This window comes from Stylophora pistillata, chromosome 8, assembly GCF_964205215.1.
Source record: "Stylophora pistillata chromosome 8, jaStyPist1.2, whole genome shotgun sequence".
Taxonomy (NCBI): Eukaryota; Metazoa; Cnidaria; class Anthozoa; order Scleractinia; family Pocilloporidae; genus Stylophora; species Stylophora pistillata.
In genome coordinates, this window is record NC_142526.1 from 24,019,747 (window position 1) to 24,046,273 (window position 26,527).

Genomic DNA, 26,527 nt, shown 5'->3' on the forward strand with positions numbered 1-26,527 from the left:
TATCACTTTTCCTAAATATTCGACATCTGCCAATGATGGCCGATTAAGATAAGAGACGGGGTAAACTTTTGACAATTAACAAATGGTAAACACCACAGCGTACACTATTGAGTTATGGATGCACGCGGGAGGTTGCTAAGCACGAAAGAAGCGTAAGAGTCGCTCGAGGCGATAGCTGAGAGCGACTCTAGCTTCTTGAGTGCTTAGCAAACCTCCCAAGTGCATCCATAACTCAATAGTGTACGCTGTGGTGTTTGCCATTTGTTTTATAACGTAACATTGATACATTGTAGCTAAAGAGTTCCCTTTTATTCAACAAATTTTACGTGACCAGAAAAAACAAGCGCGCGCGGAAAAATAGTCTTTGCATTTGCTCACGTCAGCAGCGTACACCCATGGGCAAATGGGGGACGCTAAATTGACCAATCAGAGCGCACGCTTTACTTTGGTTATGTTATAATTAAAAATGGGCTTGTCCTGTCTTGTACTACCCTTGAGAGATTTTTGGATAATAAACAAAGGGGAGTTCATTTGAAAAGAATCACTATCTCACACAAGAAGTTTTGAAGACAAAGATAGGGTGAATAATAAATAATACTAAATAATAATTTAGCAATGGACATTCCACTGGGTGGCTCTTCTTGTCCACTGTTTCCAGATCGAATTGGAATTTGGAATGTCGGTTTGGAATGTTGGGTATGATGGTCACATCTGACTGATCCCTAGAAATAAACTTCTGCCCAGCTGATAGACAGCTCGGTGCGTTTGCAACCTCTCTCGGATCTAGATGGGCGGGCATGAGCTTATGATGAGTGCTAACTGACGTCACGATGAAATCACGATAAAGTCATCATCCACTTTTTTCTCAAAGCCGACCAGACCCATATTTCAAATTATAGAACTGTATATTGAGTTCTCTTTTATGAAATAATAAATCTGAGAAAATATTTATTATAGCATATTTTGAGTTAGGCTTTTTTTACTAAAGGATTCTCTCTCCGGTTAGAGCTTCATTTTCAGTACAAACAATCATAGTACCGTGACAACGTCAACAATTAGAAATTGTTCTTGTCGTGAAAGTTTTTTAGAGTTCTCTTGGGCGACATTGGGACTTGTAACATAGCAGGACAAGAACAAAATACAACCAGCCAAGATGTGAAATGCTCCTGTCACATAGAACGTGAGAGAATATGATCCAGATAAGTCAGCTAGAAAACCTGAAAAAAAAAAAGGGGGGGAGATTTATTAAAGGAATTACCTCAAATAATTATTTTCTTCAACCACAAGCTTGGGCGAAAATAAATCTACTTGCCACAGGAGAGGATCAATTATCGTCTCTTGCTTAACAAATCACTATAATTTTCTTCAATCTCGTCCAATTATTGTTGTTTGTTAGGTCTTCTGTTACCAAGAAAAGACGCCTGTACGCACTGCTTTTAATAACACTCGTTTTTCAAGTTCCTTCGCCTGAGCAAATGTTAAAAAAAAATCTAAGGTAAAACAAAAGGCTTGCGTTTGTGCCCAGCTACTATTCAAAATGCACTCACCCCCAAAAGGAGGACCCACTGCTAAAGCGATCGCAATGCAGAAATGGAAAAATCCAAATCCCTGAGAGCGTTGTTTTGTGGAAAGTGTTCCCAGAGCTAAGATGTTCATTGAAGAGACTATAGCTCCGTCGGCAACAGCGTAGGCAACAAAACAGGCCAACAATTGGTTGTACGACTTCGTTAAGGTGGTTAGGGCTGCAGTTGCCCCGGCAATGAACACAGCCACTTGCATAATTAGCCTTGGATATAATTTGTTCCTGTCACACACGAAGCCCGTCAAGGCTCTCAAACTAACTGTCACTATTCCGTTCCAAAAGTACATCATGGATGCGCGGTTTGCGTCAATCCCACGTTCTTGACAGTACTCTGCCTGTAGGAGAACAAGTATGATCTGGGCTTGAAATCAATTATGAGGTACTACTTTACTGGTAAAAGGATTTAAGCGATGAGGTAACGGCGACTAAGAATCTGTTTTAACTTTTCCTAAACGATTAAGGGAGCTCTGTCACGCTTATTTTATTGTAGTTTTCTCGGGAGGACCATATTTAGACTCTGAGGTTTCTGTTAAATTTATGGAAACTTTTCTGGTTGCGAAAAAAAAAATACTAAACAGGGTTAAAAAATCACGAAAGTCAAAATCTTTCCGGACGAAAACATGACTATCACTAACAGACCACGCCTAAAGTGGTTGAAACTTCCATAACTGTACGGCTCTCGATCCTTTAAGAGCAATTTGACATCATATCTTTTTAATAACGCTGGAAAGAGATTAGAAACATGAATCTCAGGCCTTTTAGCTTGTTTATATTTTAATTCTTAATTAGAATGTGATTTATTGTAAACTATATGATATAGGACATATAGCGTAATTAGAATAGTGTAGTAATTTTAGCATAGTAGAGTCAATTCATTCTTGGAATGCTAATAAACCTTTATTATTAGTATTATCATTATTATTATTATCATTATTATTATTATTATTATTATTATAAGTGGCTTATTTCAAAAGCTAACAGGAGGCTCTTTAAGGCTGTTGGCTTATACTCTTCCTTTGATTAGACGTTTGTTTTAGCACTTCACAGATCCGGCACCACTGCCGGAATTAGCAGAGTAACAAGCAAATACGTGGCCGATGTAATGATAAACACTTTCTTCGCGAATACATTGGTTTATCAGTCGTAACATTTTTGGAATAATCGATTGACTAGCGAAAATGTTTCAAAATTAATAGACGCCTACTTGCATAAAGCAATTTGGGTTTTACGTTACAGGTACATATAAAAAGGCCTTCAATTCAACTTGTCCGTGATATGATGATAACGCTTCAAAATTCAGATTTCTTTTGGCATAGACTCGTGCAAGAAGGTACATTTAGGGAGGATTGAACAAATCAGTGTGTGAATATGACGCCCTTAATTCCAAGGATTATCCTGGTCTCTGTGAATAGAGAGATTGCACGAAATTGCCATTCTTCCAGTCGGAATACAAGTTCATCGTGTAGTAGCGTAGTGATAAAGTAACCCACTTCATGTTTAACATCAACTTACCATGTGAACCAAAGGAACAGTAATTCCGCAGAAACACGTAGTACTTCCAATCAGGTAGATGACAAATTGCTTATTTCTCAGGTATGAAAAATCTAACGTCGAGCACAACTTAGTCGGCCTCTTGTCTTGGTCAGTACCCTCTTTGTCGTTGTCACCTATCTTTGAGTCGAATGTACAAGACAAAATGCAACTCACGCACAACATCCCTGCCATGGCAATAAATGTGATTCTCCATGAGCTCACAGTCAACAAGGCCTGAATGATGGGGCTCATTACAATTAATCCCCCTCCGCACCCCATGAGAACGAGCCCTGTTGCCAAAGAGCGCCTTTTAATGAAGTACCTGGGCACGATAGTTAGCACAACAAAGAAGATACAGCAATTCCCAAAGCCAAACCCAACGCCAAATGTGAAGTACATCAGGGTCAGATTTGGGGCTTGCGAAGTAGCAAGGAGGGCCGCGGTGGAGATAATACCCCCGGAAATACCAACTGTACGGTGATTGAATCGATCACATAGAAGTCCTACAACTGGTCCAAACAGACTGCCGCATGCATACGCTAGAGAGCCTACCCAAGCTGAAAGAACAGACAAAAAACAAAACAACGGTCTCGCGGGGAGCAAGCACTTTCTCTCGACAGAATAATAATGAGGTGATTTGGTTACATCAACTAAGTTGAAATGGTAAATTGGCCACCGTAAAGAGTTAAAATGCTGACGTCTCGAGCGTTAGCCCTTCGTCAGAGCGAATAATAATGATAATAATAACAATAATAATAATAATGATAATATATAATAATAATAATAACAATAATAATAATAATGATAATATATAATAATAATGATGATATATAACAATAATGATAATATATAATAATAATGATGATATATAACAATAATGATAATATATAATAATAATGATAATATATAATAATAATAATGATATATAATAAAAATGATAATATATAATAATAATTATAATATATAATAATAATGATAATATATAAAATAATGATAATATATTTATCGTCGATGACGTGGGAAGTGGTCGCCCAATCTTCTGAGCAACGAGACTCATGTTTAAAACGGTGGACAAATAAACAAGATCTTAGTCAAACTTTACCCATGAAGTATTTGCATGGCCAGAAATTTAATACATTGTGAAATGCTAACGGAAGTATCCATGTTTATTTAACAGAATAGGCGCCTAGAATATTTTTACATTTGTTTTGATTACGTACGAGCCAGTACCTGCTAAATTCATGTTTTCAAGAATGTTTTTCTCGTTCTGCCTTGGTAATTAGTCTAAATCAAGTTTACTAAAGGAAAGTTTTCGCTTAATTTAAAAGACAGAGAAAATAATTAATAACTGCGCTCTTCTACGAGGAGAAGACGATTTGAACTCCGACAAGTAAAACGGTAGAAGGCAGTACTTTATCACGCGTACATCTATGCCCGGTACATAATGATGTATACTGCACTATGATATTACTACATGATTTTTTTTAAGACTGTGGCGACCGACTTAAGCTATATTAGTTGTCAACCCCACCAAGCCAAATTACAGCTCAACCCCTCATGTACAGCTTAGCATTCACAAGTGGAGTTCTCTCAACTAATCAAAATAATTGGCCTCGATGGTTAACTGTTCGAAGGGAAGACATAGCTGTACAGTGGAACCTCGATTTAGCGAAGTGCCAAGGGACTGGGGAAATTGGTTCGTTAAATCGAGGGTTCGTTATCATATCGAGGTTCTGTGGCATACATTTTACTGTAACTTTAGCCGGGCTGAAATTGAAGTATCGTTCGTTATACTGAGGACTTAATTATATAGAGGTTCGTTAAAACGAGGTTCCACTGTAGTGGATATTTCACGCTTTATTAGCACGTGAAATCGTCTGTAAGCCGGTATCATTAGATACATAGAACCTAGCTGCCATCTCTGTCTATGTATCCTAACAGACAACGATTCAGGTGCATCTTGCACTACGTCTCGTCTTTATACTAGATGTTTTAAGAGAGTATGGTAATCTGTCGACACCAACTACCTAACTGAGCAACAGAAAGGGAAATTGAAACCGATTTCCTACCTGTCTTGGCTTTTCCTTCTTTGAATTCGTGCAGTAGCACTGGGAATAGAATACCGTAGGAATACGAACAGCCAACGGCGATCAAAATACACAGAAATCCACAGAAACATACAAAATAAGCGTACGGGCTATCAGGCTTCTTACAGCCCTCCAGGTATCGAGAAATCCGCTTGAAATCATTACATCCTCTCATATGTTTCTTGGTGTTTTCCTTTGGTAAGAAAAGACTATTATCTTCTGGTCCATCCATCTAAGCAAAAGTTCAAATTAGATTAAAATTCTGTTTTTAGAGGAAGAAATTAAAGTACTTGCGTTGAGATGAGTCTGTGTAAAAAAATTCATGAAAACCTGACGAGGTTATGCACGCAAATGAAGTCGAACTGGACAACAAAATAATGAGAACAGATTATAATTATTTTGTGAAAAAAATTTCCTTACCTTGACCAGACAGAAAAAGTACGATATTAAACGGATGCCTAAATATTATTCAATATTTATTAATAATCACCTTAGTCTAAAAAGTGGTAGCAGCCACGGTTTGATGAGCTGATAACAAAATAACAACAAGTGATGCGCTCTTTCTAATTATAATTATTTTTTCTCTAGGGATGTCTTACTATACTGCTGACGTTTTTGAGCCAAGTTTATTATATAGCTTTTAAAAGTTATTGTTTACCTAGTCCTTTTTGTATTTTTGTGGTCAACTCTGCGTTTTCTCAGAACTGGCCCATGCAGCAACAGGTAGATAGCTGGTGCCAAACCACAAAATCGTTGTGGGTTCTTCGTGGCTAGTGTGCAGCCGCCCCCTACCTTCCAAAAGGAAATATTTTGGGGCCTTGGGGGTGGCTGTACTCAGGCTAGGTCCTTCGCATCAGAATTTGTTTTTCTTATGTAGAGGCAAGAAGGAATGAGAATCTTACGCCTGACGTACCCTCCCCTCTCCTCTCGCATACCTTTGACTCCAGTCATCCGCCCTTTATTAAGAAACACTACAACTCTGAGAGAGTGGTAATAGAAGATGGAGAAAATTGTATTCTCCTTCTCCTATTTACCACCCCCTCCCCCCTTCTCTCGTACTCTCCCCCCCCTTCAGTCCCGTCGTACCCTCCTCCTTGCTAGTTGCAAGGTACATCGAAGCAATCGACACAAAGAAAGCATTCATTAATTCATTAGAGGACCACGTCAAAATAGCCAAAACTGGGCTTGAATAGACAAATCGAAGGAGTTCAGAATTGCTCTCCTTTCGTAAAATTCACGACACGTCTTCACGTCTTGAATTGGCATTAAGTACTTTCATTCCAACGCGGTCGATATTGGCCTTGAAATTGGTAGGCTAGCATCAAATTAACCAGTTTGTACATTTAGTTATTCGAGGTTCTCAATGAGGTTTATCGTCAGCCTTCAAAAAGTTTAAAATTTAACCCTTAACTGCCTAAAAAAGAAATCAAATGGTTTCGAGTTCATTTAAATTTCAGTAAAAAAAACCCGTCAGTTGATATCGAATAATCTTCAGATTAGTAAACCTGTCTACACTCAGTAGTTAGCTCCACTCATTTCTTCTAATATTCGTCTTAACTAATGGTCTGAAAGAATTAAACGGCTTCATTGAGGGTTGAAATTAAGGCAAATGAAGTCGCTGTTGCAGTTTGGCCATTATTCCAGAGTAAATGAAAATAAACTAGGGAAGGCACCACTATTTCGTGAACTTACAGTCTATTTTCGCTATATAAAAAGCGCTCACAAATGTAATATGGTGTTACTGATTGCTAAAGAACAGCTGTAGTTGATGGGCATCGTACACAACCAGGATGATGGGCTCCTGACACAACACACTCCGATGTTTTTTCTGACTTACACAGCGCATTGTCGAAAACACTAAATGGAGAGAATACGGAAAAGAGGCCGGGAGGAGTGAGAAACAAACTCTCTTTCTGAAGCGCTTTCTTCTGCCCGTATTGGTCTGATATTTTTATATACAGACTTGAATTAGATGCAGAAGTTGTTAGACAAGATCACTCTTAATATCATGCAAGGACAAACTGGTTAATTCTCTCCCACCCTCTTCCCCCACCCCATCGAGTTCTTATGCTCGTTCTTGCACTTCAGTGGGCAAAAACTTTAAGTCAGCTGCAGACCAGGCTGCAGACATGAAGAACATGAATATATCAATGACTTCGAACGAATATTCAACCTTAAGACTGTTTCAGATAAGCACCAATTGCTGCTGTATTATACACAGGACACAAAAACGTGAAGAACTTAGACTGACTTCTTTGGGGGGGGGGGGGGGGGAGTGAATTAGATTATTTAAAGCACAGACCAGCTTCAAAATACTTTACCTCTTAAGCGTGATGTTTATACATCTACTGTGTCCGCGAAAAGAAAAAATTAAAATTTTAAAGGGATCTTATCACGTCATGGGCTATTACGAATACCGAGATCTCGAAAACTCAGACAACTCGAGCAACCCCAACAAATTAAGCAGATGTGCAACCGGTTCACCAAATTGGTCTTGGTCGAACGTGACAACAAAAGCATTGCAATGCTCTTCACCGCTTGTCTGCATATGAAAACTTTTCAAGAACTCACTTTTTGTTACCAGGGGCCGAAAAGAGCTACAGAGGAATTTTATTTGTTTTAGAGATCGGCGAAGCGATGATCATCTGTCGGCGAAATCAGGGTTACATTGCGAAAAATATGATTGAAATGTATAAACTCTAAAAATACTTGCTCTATTGAAAAATTACCAGTAGTTTCTTGTTATGTAATTAAGCTATTCAGTACTTGTATCGATACTTTTTTGCTTCTCTGCATGAATTGTAGATTTTGTGCAGGAGCTGCAACTGAACGTGAAATGAAAAGCCTCCCAGATTGATTGCCGGAAATCGTCTCAAAGTCTTGAAGATTGTGCTCCGTTAACTCTCAATTACACATATACTTGTTTATCTTAACGAACGGAAAGGACTAACTTACTAACTAACTAACCATTCAACGTACATTTTAAACAAAATCATATCAGCTGTATGTTTTCTTTAGGGGAACCTTCGAAGCAATTCAACAAACCTTTATTTTCGTGACCTTCAAGCGGCTTTCCATTGGCAATAGAGTTGAGGTCGGGGTCACATAAGCGATCTCCAACTGGTGAGGGCACCAATAAGGATCAGAGTCGTGCTCGACGGACTCGGAGTCGACAGAATCAGAGAATTTCCATTTCTTCACATTCGGCTCATTACTACAACACTCTTGATCCATTGCGTGATCCATGCAAAAATATTATCGGTTTGCTTACCGGATAGAACGTCAAAATCACGTGCTCGAGGTCAACGTCTGAATTGTGCAAATCTTGGATGAGAAACGTATCTTTTTCACAATAACTTCCATAGTTCCAAGGACCATTGAACAGTGATAGAATTACTGTCTGGTCTGGACCCGACTCGTCTTCAGTCATGCGCAGTGAGGAAGAAAAGGAGACATACATTTATCAACTTTGCAATACGTTCAAATGAGGTCTATCTGGCCTGATCTAGCAATGTAAGAGCTTGAAATAAAGAGAGGTGCTTTTAAACGGGTTATGCGATTGCTATAATAGCAATGAAGCAATTTATGGGTTTGAAGGACGAACATAACTTGTTTTATAGGTATGTCTTAACTAAACAGATAACACAATGGTCATTGTTGCGGTTTATCCTAGCTAAAAGGCGGCGGACTATCCAACTTAACTCAAAAATTCGATTCGCTGCTGTGTTTTTCAGGTAACCTCTGCGTTTTCCCAAAATGAGCCCAGCATGAGAATTTGTCATTATGGACCGCAAAACAAAGAATGAGGCTAATATCCAGCCATCTTGACCAAACAAGCTTGGTCAATAAAATGATTTTCATATTGCAAAAAGATTTCGTTTAAGAATCAAGAATGACGTGTTTATTTCGAGAACCGGGAAAGTAAGCCACCTTTGTTTGTGGCACATAAGCCCAAGAGGGTCGTTTATGTTTTCTTTGTTTTGACTTTCTTCTGCCGCTTTTTACGACGTCATCTCCGACATTAGGGACTTTAAGCAAACCACGACGGCTACGGCATCGAGAACGTGGAAAAACAATAGATCTAATTGGCAGAACAATAGCCAAGCACGTGCGTTTTAAAACTTTGTACATTTCTTAGCCGTCCTTTGCAAAACAACAATGTGAAATCACCAAAATTTGCGTCGTCTGCGAAGCGAAACCGCGGCGGCAAATTATTTTAATTTACATTTGGAACTCAACGCTACTTTTATACGTTATGTTGAGTTTGAGGTCTGGCGCCCTATGAGACGGTAAACACATGCAGCCATTTTCGAAATTCTAAATAAAAGAAGAAACTCGTTTTTTAATCGACGTCTTCCGTGGCGTTGCCGTCCTGACTGCTTAAAGTCCCTATTGTCCAAAAGTCACGAACTTTGTAAGTCCGCTCCAGACCCTTTTTTTCTTGCGCGGGATCAAAGTGGGCGATCCATCTTGCCCGCTCGGGTAGCCAATCAGAACGCAGAATTCACTTCATATCACCCACGGGCGCTGCCAGCTATATATTTAAAGTCAATATTATTGATATTTCCTGAAAACATTGCATTCCAGACTACGTAAAGGTATTAATGTACAATTTACCTCTCAAAGGGGGACAGGTTACCAGTGTAACTGCTACACACAAATGGAAAAAAACAATTCCTCGGAACTTTTGTTTCGGGGATAATGTGGACAAAACTAAAACATTCATCGACGAAGCAATAGCACTTTCTATCAACCCATAAACAAAAAACATGTTAGAAGCAGATAATATGTGGACCACAAATTCATTGATATCAAGCCCCGGAGACGAGAACTGTGCACCTCATGATCCAGATAGAAACATTTCTCCCTAAGTAGTCGATGCTCGTCCGTTGAAGAAAAACAACTGCGCAACTTTGTTCTGATCAATTCCGTGCTCTTGGCAGTAACGACCCTGCGGCATGAAACGGGAAATGAACTGAAATGAAATGAAATGAAATGATAAAGGATACTGATATATGCAGTGATTGATGGTTATATGGGAAGAGGGTAAGAGAGAGAAGAGAGCAAACCATGTTTTATAATATAGGAAGGATTACGTAAACATCCTGAAGAATTTTCCTTGCTGAAAAGTGGACCCATTCTACACATGTAGATAGAATTTCTTAATTTGCTTCGAATCAAAAATATCTCCTTATTAGTCGAAGAAGAAAAAATGACAGTGGAAAAGTAAATTGCCACACACAGGCTTCGTTACTGGCTGGCCATTTCCCTTATCAGCATGGCAAAAAGTGTTTATCCATGGGTGTCACTTCTCGAGTGATATGGTTGGGAGGATAGGTGAAGCCTGGTTGTTGAGGCCAGGCCGCGGTAAAGTTGGTCATGTGTCATTGGCTGTTTGTTCGTCCTTAAGAGAGAAACAGTTTTTTCGGTGCTCACATCTAGGCGACTATGATTCACAAAGTACCATGTATACTTTATTAGAATGGCAATACCAAGGAACAGGAACACGGTACTTGTTGCCACTAAGTACACCAGGTACTCCTTATTTCTCAAATATGAAACATCCAAACAACTGAAGAACTTCTCTGTAACTCTTGCTCGCTATTTCTCTGAGTCTCTTCTTGTTCATTTGCTGTGGCGACGTTTGGGTCAAAGAAACACGACAAAATTCCGGTCAAAAACACGATTGTTGCCATGAATATGAAGGTCATTCTCTATGAGGTGTTATTTAAAAGGGCCTGAATGACGGGGCTCATGATAAGCAATCCTCCACCGAGTACCGTCGCAGCACGGTCCTGTACATACACGATGATTTAAACCCATGTAGGATCAGATAAGGGAATTACAGTGCAGGACCTGCTCCCTCCAAATATTCCTCCTTTTTTGGGTTCTCAGGGACACATGAGTCCAGAGGATGTTGTCAAAACCACAAATCAATTGCCTCACAGTGAATTCATGTCGAAAGAGCTATTAACAAAAATAAGAACAGCTTTCATGTCTGGGAAGGAATTGTCCCAGTGAGCTTATCTGGTGTCGTAAACCAAATATGGACTGTATGTGTTGTACTTTGTAATTTACGAAGACCCATTCCATCATAATGAATTCTCATGAAAATTAATTAAGTTAAGTAGAAGCTTGGGCTGTCTTAAATAGTCAGAGTTAAGATTCAGAGTTGAACCTGTAGGACATGCCGGTTCAGTTCAATGTAATTCTAGGTCATGGAACTTGTTGTTGCACACCATATATTTTTTGCTCCAGCTGGCAAAAAGTTATGATAAGGTGTGTTGCAGAATTGCTCGCAGTTTCTTCCAGTGCATCTCATCAGAGTGAATCCTTTCAATGCTGAACTCGCTGCTTGTATATGTGACAAAGTCACACCACTTGGCACCAGTGAAGGCCACTTGACCCTCGACGTGATCATAGTAAATATGGTCCTTTTTTAGTCTGGGTATCCCATCCTTAATTTCTAGATAAAAGTGAGAGTCACTACACGCTTCTGCTAGAGAAACACCAAATTTTGAGCTTGGACATTTTATTTCAACAAGACCAAACTTATCTTCAGGACATAGCAAACAATGAAAATCATTTCGGGTTCTGGATCGACAATATTTTGATCCAACTTCTGCTTACATATTCCTCCACCCTGAAATGCAAGAATCAAAATCTTAATTCTGTATAACCCTCGCGGCAAACATTTTTGGTAAATAAATTTGTCTTACCTTTTCACGAGCTGAGCTTTTGTTGATAGTCCTTTGTTTTATTTATCTCCTCATAAAACAACAGAAGCACAAATTTTCAAGGAAACCATATGGAAGAAAATCAGGCAAAACTTGAACATTACTGCATTTCCTGTACTGTCTAGGGAAATTGACAGGTTTTTTTAAAGTTTCTGTTGACTTAATAATACAAAGAGAATACACTGATTACTCCCTTGCTATTTTACTGCTTCGGCGTTTCTTTCATGATTTAAGATAGAGATTATTACATTGCAAGGCTGCCTCTAGTTTAAACTGGGCCTAAAATCATCCTTATAGATATCCGTCGTAAAAAAGTCGATTCTCTCAGAAACAAAAGAACTTGAAATCAGTTCTGTCAAGTCCATGAAAACAAGTTATTTGTACAATTTCAAAGTCAGCTTACATCAATCGAAATTAAGTAACGATTAGAGAAACTTGTACCTCGTGTATTCCCCCGTAGAAATCTCTGTTTGGAGGTGAGTCTGTGGGTTCAAGTTTGAGTGGGCGGCAAATGCCATTTACAGCCCGCACTTTACCGTTTGGCTCGCGAAAAGAAGCGTCTTAGAGAGGGCAGTTTGTCATTTGACCACGGGTAGTGGTAATAATTATGATGAAATATTAAGGACAAGAAGTATTTTCGCTTCCCTAAAATCAGGAATGGTGGACACCACTCACCCGTACGACTTCCCTATTCCTCTTTGCAACATTTTGTAAAATATAGAAAGGAACAAAAGGATAATTTAATTCAAAGAGGAAAAATTTCACTCTTTCCAAATCAGTTCCTCATATAATTCTATCTCTCAGTATAATCTTGTTCGTCAGATTAGCGAAGAGGAAACAAAACAACCGAAACTTGAACGCTATAGCGCTAACTTTTTTTTTTCTTTCGATGATTTATCTCCCCTTTAATTATTTTTTGCACGATTGTTTGCAACATGTTTCAAGCTGTGAGAGGGAAAAGGGATACTTCTATAACACTAAGGTGAAGACCGATGAATTCATAACTTGTGAGATTAAATAACTGGCACACAAAAGATCTTTATTTCTTTACTGTTACATTAGTACAACTGAAAAACAAAATGAAAAAACCGCTTCTTCACTCTTGTGCGTGATCCCCCTGATTAACTAGCATCCCTTAGAGCACAAATTTATTTCAATTTCTTATTGACTTAATGCTTTAGATCAAAGATATAGAGAAACTAAACCAAACACTTAAGATTAGCTACTGGTCATGTCTTCAAAGAATCTCAATGATAACGAAACATAATTGATATGTTAGAGGAAAAATGTTAGTCGGAAATGTCTTTAAAATCTAATTCTCGGCGCTGACCATGATTTGCAACATTGATGTATTTCTGCAAGTCTCTCTCCCTGCCATAAAACTTTAAATGCTCTCCTCCAGAGGATACTTCAATTCGGAGAGGTGGCGGCCAGTTTGAGTCATAGCATCTACAAGTATATTCAGAGCCATTTAAGAAACAGTGAGATATAAGATAACTTTTAAAAGAGCGAATGACTTAGCTTTGATTAAAATGCTGAAACCAAAAAGGTATCTCAAACTTCATCAGCACAAAAATGAATTTCACAAGGAGCTATTGGAACTCAAAGTAAAGAAATGAACAAGGGCTGGAGTGGGTGAGAAAACGAATGACCTAGGTTTTCTTTTCTATTCAGTTACAACGTCGCAATTCATCGCATCTCAGTTTACGTCAGAAACTCACGTAGACATTTCGATAAATGTTAAATTACATAACAGAGATCAAGGCCAGTGATTGCTAAGGATGATCTGGAGTTGCTTCAATTTCATTTTAGCAGTTTTTTTTTCTATACTGTGAATTGTAGTCTGACGGAGTTTTCGATACTCCATCAGAGGCCTTTATACACCCTATAAAGAGACTCCCGTCACTTGGGTTTAAGTAAGCACACTCTACGTCATAAGATTGACCAATCTTAGGGGCTAGCGGTTTGATGATTTAGAAAAATAATGCTGGTTGCAGTCTAAAAAATACAATTTAAACAAGACCCTCCTACATTGCTGTCCCTAGCAGTATGTAGAACGCTTGTCACATATGAATTTATTGTATGGCCTAACTCGCCGACTAGTTCTCTCAGTGGCCCAGTTGGCAGGGCATCTGTTGAGGCTTATCCCCAAGATTAGTCTTTTCTGTTGCGGTTATTCAGTTTTTTGCCTTTACACACCGCCTAAACTCAGTGTGCGTTAATATCTAATTATGTGGTTTCGATCTATTGACGTGTATTCAAATCTTAGTCGATTAGCCTCTTCTTATAGTGTGTTCAGGTTTTTTTTCGATCTATTTGTGAGCTTTTCCTCATTACATACCTCTTACTGAGTTCGAGAGCCGCATTGTAACTTACGGACCGACTTTCTTCTGCACGGTTTGTGACCCCAGCCGAAAAAAAATACGTTCCTTAACTTGCGGTACGGACCAAGAAAAGGAGGTTGGTAAGATATTTTTTCAAATCGAAAGGGACTATTTGTAATCAAACAAACTTTTGAATTCAGCGGACTGACAGTGAATATAGCGCACTAACTAAACGAGAGATATGATTCCCCAAGAGAATCGAACTTTGTCGGGGCTCGAATCCTCTCGGGAGGCTGCGCAAATCATATATTTTTCCCGTGTAAGTGAGAGTTGTACCGCCGTCACACGAGTCAAGTTTGAGCTTAAGTCATGTTTGAGTCACGAGTCAAGTTCGAGCCAACTTAATTTTTTTTATCTATTATTGTAGCTTTTAAGTGGAAAAAAAATAAAGGCATGCTACACAAGCAAGTTTGTTTTTTTGGATGAGTGGTTTGAAATTGGACTCTAAGGAACTGATGTTTGCATTTTTAAAGAAAAATAACAATTACTTTCAAAAGATTCCAATAAAAATTTCGTTTAGTCGTGCGCAAAAAACCCTCTAATTTATCTGAAATAAACTCAGAAACACGTATTTTACTGATGGTATTGCCACTGATATCTGAAAAATTGTTAGCAAAAGAAACAGCATTAGGGCCACGCTTCCTGAAGTCACCCTCACAAACTATGCTCACTGCCGCTCCATCGTCAGAGACAAATCATAGTTATTCAGTTACAGTCAATTGCCTCAAATATATTCTTCCACATAATATTGCTGTAAAAGGCAAAGTAACACTATCTTATATCCAAAAGCCTCTGACCGAAGCTATTTGTGGTCTCCGTTCTTGGAACAAGTGAAATTACATTTAACGAAAAGAAAATATCATATTTCAAATACCTTCATATGGGCAAAATAACGTGGGCTGCTTATTTGGTTGTTGCCTATCTGAACTTTGCCCCGCGCGTGCGGAATACATGATAAAATGCTGGTTATTTATAGGAAATTGACTCGTGATGGGGTGAAGTCTAAGGTTAAAAGTTAATTTGATTGGTAGAAAACGTCTCAGTGAGAATTGCGTGGAATATTAACTAACAATGGGGGTCAACAATAGCCTTTACATCCAAGTGAGATGTTTATAGTGGGGTAGGATGATGTCGTAAACTGATTTAGGTTGTTTACTGGAAAATGACACTCATCTAGGAAAGAGTGGTGACAACTAAACACGTAATATTGTTTAAACACAAGATGTTATTCATGGAGATCTTTTTAAAGAAAAAAAAAACGGATATTTAACATGGCAGTTGAAGTAGACAGTAAATATGACTTTCAACCTTCGCCAAAGAGCAACCACAAGGCAAAAACAAGATTATCTAGCGATGATCCCTTATGCATAAGCTTTGCGCAAATTTTAACTGTGTCAGAAAACCTAGCCCTTCCAAAACAAACGCTCTAGTGATAATTTCGTGTTGGGCCTTTAGCTGACGGCGTGTGCGTTGTAATTGAAGGAGCGACACACAAAACACTTTTTAACTTCTTAATGGAAGAAATATTCCCTGACGCCGTTTCTAACCCCGACAGTTCATAGCGACGAAGTCTTCACGAATGACATGTACCATTACACTGGGTAGATGAGCTCACAGTTCTCCACTAATATGTCACTCTCGGTGTGCGTCACTGTTGGGTGAATTCCTTCGCTATTAATGCAGCTATACCCTAATGCAGTGATCTGATTGGTGCGAGGTACATACCCTGATGCAGTGACCTGATTGGTGCAAGATACATATCTATATATCCTAATGAGGCGATCTGATTGGTGCAAGCATCTTACCACATGATACACTAACATAGAGTTATTTTTTATGTAGAAAAAATAACTCAGAAATGTGCTCGTCAATTTTCAACGTCTTTTTCATCAATACGACACAGAATATAGAATGCTTTATATATTTCACACATTATGTGACGATGTCTCGACAAATTTGAGATGCCTCGAAAATCTTGAAAAGTGTACCCTGTATATTACGAGAAAAACCAGAAAAGTAGGACAAGATGCTGAGATTCTCTTTATACTATAGACTACGAGCAGTCCTTTCTTTTGGTCTATTATTACTAGTATTCCGAGTCAGTTTCGACACTTTGTCGTTGAAATGGAACTTCTGCCACAACACATGTGTAATAACGAGGTCCGCGAAATCTGTGAGAACAACTCGTAGATGCGTAAGAATGTTTACTTCTTTGATCGCAGGTGTGAACCGATACATGAACAGCTGTAGAAAAATTAAAAGTCTTAACCTTAAAACTAGGTGTTCCTGTACCCTTGGCGCAACATTTTGACAACGAAAAAAAACTTCAAGCAAAAAAAGGAGAAAAAACGAAGCGCAATTGAACTTGGCTTGTGACTCGAACTTAGCTCGTGCTTGAACTTGACTCGTAAAACGGTCTATCACTGCTGGTGACAAACGTTCTCATCCAGTGTCTAAACTAATAAACTACAACAGCTGACCACTTACTCATTGCAATACATTCCCTGCTCAGTTATTCTATCGCATTGGCAGCACTTTCCGGTCCTACTGCTGTAGCATCTAAAATGAAACAAATATCAACGGAGGTACTGATTAACTACAAACCCAGTTTAATTCGGTTAAGTAATTGTCAGCAGTAACTCTTGCAACAAGTGTCCCCTTCCGAACGACCCCAAAATGGCAGGAAAAAATATGACCTTTCTTTATAGTTGATAAAATAAATTAATAGAGATTTAAAGTGTTCTAAGTTCCTTTGTTAATATTCTTTTATGGAACGGTATGCTTCGTATCGAAGTCTGAAAGATTTATTTCTAATCGTCAAAGATGGCATTCAGTATCAAAGATTACGGATTGGCTTTTCTGGGGAACTCAGGCGGTAGACCCTCGTTTGTAACACCTGGAATTAATTATTGCTCACAGTTGACTGAAAAAACTAACTACATACCTTTTGCAAAATCCATTCCCAGCTTCAGCATTACACTCAGAGCAAATCCCGGTACTTATGACATAGCATCTAAATTGTACAAATATCAAAGAGGTAAGTTTACCTCTGTATCTAAGGAAATAATCATGTCATTGTCAAACCTGTGTTGAGGGGCGGGGCGACCGGTTGACCGCTAAGCACAAGTTTTACAGAAGAGGGATAAAAAACGTCATTTGTCAGTATCGTTTTCAAAGTGGCAACTTCTCGCGTGAATGGCTGCACAATAAATTAATTAAAGAACAATCTCGCGAGCAATGTACCCCCGGTCCTAAGGTAACAATCTGAAATACGTACCGTTTGCAATAATATCCTTTCGTAGCGACAACACCACACACGCAACACTTCCCAGTCGTTTCACTGTAACATCTACGATGAAACAAACATAAAGTGAGTAATTTGGTTATATCAACTAAGTTAAAATTGTAAATTGGCAACCGTAAAGAGTAAAAAAAAGCTGACGTTTCGAGCATTAGCCCTTCGTCAGAGCGAAGGGAGGAATTGTGGATTGTATCTGCGTTTCTGTGCAGAAAGTGGAGCTACGCTATTGGTAGGAACATGGTGACGAGAAAAACACGAATAAATTAGCAGAATGAAAAGCGTTCCGCGTTGATACCGATGAGGTTAGGAGTGCTGATTTGAAAGATAAATTTTTGTTCAAGAGTTTTGCGGCTTTCCGAGTTACCTAAATGTAAGGTAAGACCGCAGATTGCCATGTGATGCCTAGAAGTGTCTAGCGACTGGTTTTGATGCGTCCTTGTCATTCCTTTCTACGTCGCTGAGGTGTTCTCGGAATCGGTCACCTAGTCGTCTTCCTGTTTCGCCGATGTATATCTTTTTGCAATAAGTGCAAGTTATGATACAGATGACGTTGGCGGAGGTGCACGTGAAGTGATCAGTTATCTTAATGGATCGTTTGGGTTCCGATATTTTCTCGGTGTTGTGAATGAAAGGGCAAGTTTTATTTATACCAGTGTAATTTAAAACATAATTACCTAAAGTAAGAGGTGACTGTTAAAACACAATCTTTTATTAAATCCTCTTGGTATCCTAGTATTTTACACAGCCGTCCTTTGGGATGTCACGTTACACACCTTCGAATGAACTGAGGTGGGGTGTGCACAAAATGTGGAGTAGGCCATGGTACAGGCCATGGCCTACCCTGTGGCCTACCCCATGGCCTACCCTATGGCTTACTGGTGGTCAGATTTTTAAAAGCATAGCATTGCTGCAAACCTTTCAACGTTTTCCTGGGGACTGTCTTACCAACGACTTTCTTCTGCTCTTTTAGCGGCCACATTCCGATCAAAATTTCTTAACTTTCTGATAGAACAAGGAAATCGAGGAACAGAAGCCGGTTAAACGCAACTTTCGGGAAAACATCGTCATATCAGCTCTCCTTTCAAACGAGTGCAATACTGGCCCTCACTTAGGAAAAGCAAGTAAAGTTTGCGAAATGTTTATGACGGCGATGCCTGCGTGTGTCGGGGTGCTTAATTGTTGCAAATTCAATACCACAGCACAAAAGAGGCACTTAAAAAATTGGCCTGACACGTACTCTTTGCGTTTTTCTACTTGGATATGTTGTCCGATATAACGCCGTTCTTTACATTTTTGCACTAGCACTCCACTGTAAGTTACCAGCTGGATGGTGAAGCCGCCATTTTGGATATCCTCAGCGACCACGCAATATTGGCCCCTCCTCTCCCCTCCCCCTTAACCAAGGGAACACGGCAAAATGTTATTTTTTTACCTGGTTTTATTGGTTTTTTATTCGCCAGTTTGAATTTCCGCCATTTTGTTTTTGAGTATTGTTTATCGCTGACGCTTTGCATCGCAGGCGAGCGCCGAAGGCGCGAGGGTTTTCCGGATGAGCCCCGGAGTGGCGAGAAATAAGGGGGAGTGAAACCGTTGACATTCAGCCGTTAGAAGCGTGTTGTAAACATAGGGGCCCATACAATTGCAATCTGTGTGTAGCCGACTGTTGTTTTATAGTGAATGTACCAGATTTACCGTTTGCCTCACTTATAGTGATATATTGCTGACTATGTACATAAATCATTGATAAACAAACGTTGAATTACTTTACTTGTGGTGTATAGTTGTCCTTTTGCCTCAAAAATGTTTTTTTTTTGAGTGATTTTGAATAAGTCTGAGTTCGTAGTTAATGTAATGCATAAAAGAAAGACAAGGGTGGAAGCTTTGTTTTGAAAGGGTTCAAGCGCCCGAGCGATTTTCCCCCCGAAAATCGCATCGCTCCGCTTTCAAACTTCGCAGCATTAAGGTCAAAAGATGTACGATTCTCCTTGTAGCTTCCAATCGAAAATCCATCCAAACCGACCAGAGTTAGCCCTCGAAGAAAATCAAAATCCCACAGTAACCGCTTCCCGGTTAGCTCAATGCATAGAGCGCTGGACTGATGTGCGGGAGGTCGCGGGTTCGAGCCCCGGCCGGACCAACACTTAAGGTCTTAAAATAATTGAGAAGAATATGCTGCCTTTCTATAACATCAAGAAATGGTTTAGATATTCTAGTCTTCTAGGATAGGGACGAATAAATGGAGGTCCCGTCTCCTTCAGGGTTAGGGGTAGGAGACGTTAATTTCCCACGCACAAAATTACTTTGTGATCGATGTCCTCCCTTGGGGTGGGATGGGTCGGTTGTTGTCTTGCGTTTCATACATGAGCCTCGGGCTCGGGCAATACGGGTAACCATGCCAATACACTCAGAGCAAATCCCGGTACTTATCCCATAGCATCTAAATTGTACAAATATCAAAGAGGTAAGTTTACCTCTGTATCTAAGGAAATAATCATGTCATTGTCAAACCTGTGTTGAGGGGCGGGGCGACCGGTTGACCGCTAAGCACAAGTTTTACAGAAGAGCGATAAAAAATGTCATTTGTCAGTATCGTTTTCAAAGTAGCAACTTCTCGTGTGAATGGCTGCACAATAAATTAATTAAAGAACAATCTCGCGAACAATGTACCCCCGGCCCTAAGGTAACAATCTGAAATACGTACCGTTTGCAATAACATCCTTTGTCAGCGACATCATCACACACGCAACACTTCCCAGTCTTTTGACTGTAACATCTACGATGAAACAAACATAAAGTGAGTAATTTGGTTATATCAACTAAGTTAAAATTGTAAATTGGCAACCGTAAAGAGTAAAAAAAGCTGACGTTTCGAGCATTAGCCCTTCGTCAGAGCGAAGGGAGGAATTGTGGATTGTATCTGCGTTTCTGTGCAGAAAGTGGAGCTACGCTATTGGTAGGAACATGGTGACGAGAAAAACACGAATAAATTAGTAGAATGAAAAGCGTTCCGCGTTGATACCGATGAGGTTAAGAGTGCTGATTTGAAAGATAAATCTTTGTTCAAGAGTTTTGCGGCTTTCCGAGTTACCTAAATGTAAGGTAAGACCGCAGATTGCCATGTGATGCCTAGAAGTGTCTAGCGACTGGTTTTGATGCGTCCTTGTCATTCCTTTCTACGTCGCTGAGGTGTTCTCGGAATCGGTCACCTAGTCGTCTTCCTGTTTCGCCGATGTATATCTTTTTGCAATAAGTGCAAGTTATGATACAGATGACGTTGGCGGAGGTGCACGTGAAGTGATCAGTTATCTTAATGGATCGTTTGGGTCCCGATACTTTCCCGGTGTTGTGAATGAAAGGGCAAGGTTTATTTATACCAGTGTAATTTAAAACATAATTACCTAAAGTAAGAGGTGACTGTTAAAACACAATCTTTTATTAAATCCTCTTGGTATCCTAGTATTTTACACAGCCGTCCTTTGGGATGTCACGTTACACACCTTCGAATGAACTGAGGTGGGGTATGCACAAAACGTGGGGTAGGCCATAATGTAGGCCATGTCCTACCCTGTGGCCTACCTTATGGCCTACCCTATAGCTTACTGGTGGTCAGATTTTTAAAAGCATAGCATTCCTGCAAACCTTTCAACGTTTTCCTGGGGACTGTCTTACCAACGACTTTCTTTTGCTGTTTTAGCGGCCACATTCCGATCAAAATTTCTTAACTTTCTGATAGAACAAGGAAATCGAGGAACAGAAGCCGGTTAAACGCAACTTTCGGGCAAACATCATCATATCAGCTCTCCTTTCAAACGAGTGCAATACTGGCCCTCACTTAGGAAAAGCAAGTAAAGTTTGTGAAACGTTTATGACGGCGATGCCTGCGTGTGTCGGGGTGCTTAATTGTTGCAAATTCAATACCACAGCACAAAAGAGGCACTTAAAAAATTGGCCTGACACGTACTCTTTGCGTTTTTCTACTTGAATATGTTGTCCGATATGACGCCGTTCTTTACATTTTTGCACTAGTACTCCACTGTAAGTTACCAGCTGGATGGTGAAGCCGCCATTTTGGATATCCTCAGCGACCACGCAATATTGGCCCCTCCTCTCCCCTCCCCCTTAACCAAGGGAACACGGCAAAATGTTATTTTTTACCTGGTTTTATTGGTTTTTTATTCGCCAGTTTGAATTTCCGCCATTTTGTTTTTGAGTATTGTTTATCGCTGACGCTTTGCATCGCAGGCGAGCGCCGAAGGCGCGAGGGTTTTCCGGATGAGCCCCGGAGTGGCGAGAAATAAGGGGGAGTGAAACCGTTGACATTCAGCCGTTAGAAGCGTGTTGTAAACATAGGGGCCCATACAATTGCAATCTGTGTGTAGCCGACTGTTGTTTTATAGTGAATGTACCAGATTTACCGTTTACCTCACTTATAGTGATATATTGCTGACTATGTACATAAATCATTGATAAACAAACGTTGAACTACTTTACTTGTGGTGTATAGTTGTCCTTTTGCCTCAAAAATGTTTTTTTTTTGAGCGATTTTGAATAAGTCTGAGTTCGTAGTTAATGTAATGCATAAAAGAAAGACAAGGATGGAAGCTTTGTTTTGAAAGGGTTCAAGCGCCCGAGCGATTTTCCCCCCGAAAATCGCATCGCTCCGCTTTCAAACTTCGCAGCATTAAGGTCAAAAGATGCACGATTCTCCTCGTAGCTTCCAATCGAAAATCCATCCAAACCGACCAGAGTTAGCCCTCGAAGAAAATCAAAATCCCACAGTAACCGCTTCCCGGTTAGCTCAATGGATAGAGCGCTGGACTGATGTGCGGGAGGTCGAGGGTTCGAGCCCCGGCCGGACCAACACTAAAGGTCTTAAAATACTTGAGAAGAATATGCTGCCTTTCTATAACATCAAGAAATGGTTTAGATATTCTAGTCTTCTCGAATAGGGACGAATAAATGGAGGTCCCGTCTCCCTCAGGGTTAGGGGTAGGAGACGTCAATTTCACACGCACGATGGATGTCCTCCCCTGGCGTGGGATAGGTGGGTTGTTGTCTTGCGTTTCATACATGAGCCTCTGGCTCGGGCAATATGGGTAACCATGCCCCACGTAAAGACATTAAACTTTGATTACTATTACTAGTTTTTGAGCGCCTGGGATTCGTAGCAAAATTCTCATGTGCCAGCAAGAAACCGTCACGTCTGATTGACCACTTCAAAATAACGTCGTCCAATTCAAAATAACTTCGTCCAATCAGAAAAGGGTAATCAGCGTGACTGTTTCTGGCTGGCACATGAGAATCTTGCTACGCATCCCAGGCGCTCAAATTCTGAATTCTTCTAATGCGTGGAAGGAACATCTTGTGCAGCTGAGAGACCGTTAATACGCGGTCAACCTGGACCCTAGTCAAATCTCTCTCACCTGGTTCTCCCCATAGTCTTCTAACACCAGCCCTTCACACATACTAAGATACCCCGGGTAAGAGGATATTTGTAAAAATCCATTGAAAACAGTGAAGATGGACAGTATCGACGATCTAGTCAAGTCGATGAGTTTACCCAGGGTACCTTAGTATGTGTGACAATCAACAGCCTTTTTCCACGCCCAAAGGAGCAAGACAAACCTGACCGCCAGAAGTCAGGCATGGTGTACAAAATCAATTGCACACAGTGTAATTTTTAAGTACTATAGCCAAACAGAAAGATCTTTAAAGACCAGAATTGCAGAGCACAAAAAGGCAGTTGCAGGTTTTGACTTAAACTCCAAAGTCGCAAGCCATGTCCACCTTCTCGACCATAGCCTGGATTTTACAGACGTCAGGGTCGTTGGTTTCGAAACTAATTACCACGAGAGACTTTTCCTTGAAGCCTGGCACTATACTTTGGATCTGAATGCTCGGAACGATCACATCGTACTTCCAGAAGACCTCGCGCGAGCATCAAATACATAGTTACGCGCGCAAGCTTCGCGTCACGTTTTTAACTTTAAATAGCGTAGGATAACGATCTTCGTTTTTCATATCACTGATGAAGGCTTAAGCATTAGCCGAAACGTCTGTTTTCAGAAATAACTACAGTCAGAGGCAACCAATTTCCATAAGACTCAAGACTTTATTTCTTTGATTACTTCACACAACTTTACATTTACGGAGCTCAAAAGCAAGTCCAACTAAACCACTATACAAACTCTATAATTATTCACTGTGAAAGAGCCTGTGACAGAGCTTGAGCCAGCCGTGCAGAATATTAGAAAACTTTTGTGAAAAGTCGGGTCCCACTGTTACCGTTGACAATATATACGGCAAATTTTAACTTGAATGTAAGAAAAATGGCCAGCCTATTCAAAACAGAGCAACATTTGGAAGACTACTTTTAAGGGCCATGCCTTCTGTCGTGAAAAAGATGAAGAGAATTTCTGGAAATCAGCTGTATCGAGCCAAAGGGTTGCGAGCTTCGACGGATGGCTCGAGCGATAGCTTCAAACAGTTCGCGGCTCAGCATCGACACTTCATCGATAACAAGAACATCGCAACTATTCCATCTCCTCTCTGCTTCTGCGTTAGCTTTAATAGCACAAATTAGTTCATGAATACTTTTTGACCCAGTACCAGCGAATGAATGGATGGTTATACCACCGATGTTCTGTGAAGCGATGCCAGTTGGTGCTGTTTCAAAACAATGTAGTCCTTTCCGTCGAATTTTCTCTATAATATATCGCAGGAAGAAAGATTTTCCACAGCTGGCTTTTCCAGATACAAAAACACTATAACTCTCCTCAATAATTCTTTCCACTTTCCGCTGATTTTCACTGAAAAATCGCCATAAATTCTTATGTTTGTTTATATTTCTAACTCTTCGCGCCTTCGACCAAAATTCTGTGCGAGCTTAGTTTGGCGCAAAATTTACCACCAAATGACGTATTTTGTTGCCATTGCAAGTACAACGAGCATCATGAGAAGTACACGCCCCCTTGTTATGGCTTTACTAATTTTTGATTGGTTGAAAAGGGTCACGCCCCCACATGTTTCACTCTCCGTTATTTCTCGCCACTCCGGGGCTCGTCCGGAAAACTCTCACGCCTTCGGCGCTCGCCTGCGATATAAAGCGTCAGCGGTAAACAATACTCAAAAACAAAATGGCGGAAATTCAAACTGGCGAATAAACAACGAATAAAACCAGGTAAAAAAATAACATTTTGCCGTGTTCCCTTGCACCAGCGTACTCGTTAGTTTTATTTTTGTTTTTAAAAATCTGACCACCGGTAGGCCATAGGGTAGGCCATAAAGTAGGCCACTGGGTAGGCCACTGGGTAAGCCATAGCCTACCCCACGTTTTCTCCACACCCACTGAGGTGAGAGGGACGTAAGATCTCAAAGAACTGTTATTCTTGGCCTAAATGAGCGATTTCTAGTCATTTAAAAATTTCTTTATTCATAACTTGGAAGACGACCATGTAAAAGGCCTTTATTTATTTTTATGAAGTTTCAATACTGTGCCTGTATTGGTTTCTTACTGTTTTCCACAGCTCTGACCAAATGCTCTCAAACAGTACACGTGTTTTATGCATTTTAAGTGATAGTCTTCGAGATTGGTTATAAAAGCGAAAAGGCCCATTGTTGTGTTTAGGGCGTTACATGGTGTTTATCTATGTAGTCTTAAGAATTGCATGTTGAAAAAATTGCTTAATGTTAAGGTAAGGACTAATATTAATATGTAAACTGCCTGTACCCTGTCCAGACCTTTCCGTTATCGGTGTCTAGATTCATTTAAATAGAGATTAATATTCATTACGAAAGGCAATATTTTCATCTGTGTGCACAGGACAAATTCGTTCTAATATCTCTTCACAAGAAATTCAGGAATAGTGTTGTTAAAGATATCAAAACCAGCAAGTCTAATTACTTAAAGAATTACTTTCTGTGCGGTGGGAATAGTATTAAAAAAATATGGTCAGGAATTAGATCAATCACAAACATTGGTGAAGTTAAAGCCGACTATATTCCTACCCTTTTAACGGAAAGTGGCAAATCTATTGACAATCCTGTGCTATTGCTAACATCTTTAACAATTTTTTTTGTTGATGTGGGTAGAAACACTGATAAAGATATTCCACAGGGGAGTTGCTGTTCTACCTCTTTCCTAAATGGCAATTTTCCTGAATCAATGTTCCTGTCCCCCATCACCTCATTTGAAGTTGAGTCCTACATATCTCAAATGGACATTAACAAATCTGTTGGCCCTTGCAGTATTCCCGTCAGATTGCTAAAAATTCTTGAAAACCATATTTCTCCACTTCTTTCATCCCTAATTAATGATTATTTTCCCTGTGGCATTCTTCAAATAAACTTAAATTGGTAAGACTTACTCCAGTTTTCAAGAAAGGCTTTAGATATGACAAATATAATTATAGGCCAATATCAGTGCTATCTGTTAGCAAAATATGTGAAAAAGCTATGTATAAGCAACTCTATGGTTATCTTGAATGTCATAACATTCTCTACTCACTTCAGTTTGGCTTTAGACAAAAGTGTTCAACTAATCACGCACTTATAAGTATCACTGAATCTATTTGTTACTCAATTGACAACAATGAGTTTGGCTGTGGTAATTTCATTGATTTAAAAAAAGCCTTTGATACATACAGTTTATCATTCTATTCTTTTGTTGAAATTGCATCATTATGGAGTACGGCAAAGTCTATGATTGGTTTCCGTCTTATCTATCCAACAGAGAACAATTTGTGTGTGTTGATGGTCATGACCGATTCCCTATCAGTCACTTGTGGGGTTCCTCGAGGATCTGTTCTTGGTCCTTTGATGTTTTTATTATATATCAATGACTTACCTAGTGCCTTAAATTGCCCACCTTTCACTTATTTGCTGACGACACTAACATTTACTGC

General features: G+C 39.7%; 2 protein-coding genes across 4 annotated transcripts in view; both read right to left on the reverse strand.

The window, feature by feature from the left end:
• Positions 1-935: 935 nt before the first annotated feature.
• Positions 936-9,588, reverse strand: LOC148725604 (monocarboxylate transporter 4-like). 2 transcript variants are annotated; one of them, XM_088729970.1, is made up of 5 exons: positions 8,248-9,588; positions 5,185-5,434; positions 3,095-3,672; positions 1,548-1,917; positions 936-1,217 (listed from the first exon to the last, which is right to left on the reverse strand). In XM_088729970.1, exons 1-5 carry the CDS (start codon positions 8,446-8,448, stop codon positions 1,030-1,032), a joined length of 1,587 nt encoding a protein of 528 aa, XP_088586096.1. In that variant the 5' UTR covers positions 8,449-9,588; the 3' UTR covers positions 936-1,029. The 2 variants fall into 2 exon arrangements, with proteins under 2 accessions (XP_088586096.1, XP_088586097.1); XM_088729971.1 differs by lacking the exon at positions 8,248-9,588 and adding an exon at positions 5,693-5,832.
• A 3,369-nt stretch (positions 9,589-12,957) lies between these two features.
• Positions 12,958-26,527, reverse strand: part of LOC111342049 (uncharacterized) — a 19,526-nt gene continuing 5,956 nt past the window's right edge. For both annotated transcript variants that reach the window (XM_088729973.1, XM_088729972.1), the window contains 5 exons: positions 20,326-20,397; positions 17,601-17,672; positions 17,268-17,336; positions 16,811-16,882; positions 12,958-13,388 (listed from right to left, as the gene is read on the reverse strand). In XM_088729973.1, the coding sequence (XP_088586099.1) occupies positions 13,229-13,388; positions 16,811-16,882; positions 17,268-17,336; positions 17,601-17,672; positions 20,326-20,397 (445 nt within the window). In that variant the 3' untranslated portion in view covers positions 12,958-13,228. The remainder of the gene's footprint in view (positions 13,389-16,810; positions 16,883-17,267; positions 17,337-17,600; positions 17,673-20,325; positions 20,398-26,527) is intronic.

Excerpts from the sequence above, each read along its gene's own strand:
- LOC148725604 (XM_088729970.1), bottom strand. The coding sequence starts at position 8,448 with ATGGATCACGCAATGGATCAAGAGTGTTGTAGTAATGAGCCGAATGTG. Across the intron at positions 5,435-8,247 it reads TGAAGGTCACGAAAATAAAG|ATGGATGGACCAGAAGATAA; the intron begins GTTTGTTGAATT and ends ACTTTTGCTTAG. Across the intron at positions 1,218-1,547 it reads AGTGGGTCCTCCTTTTGGGG|GTTTTCTAGCTGACTTATCT; the intron begins GTGAGTGCATTT and ends TTTTTTTTTCAG.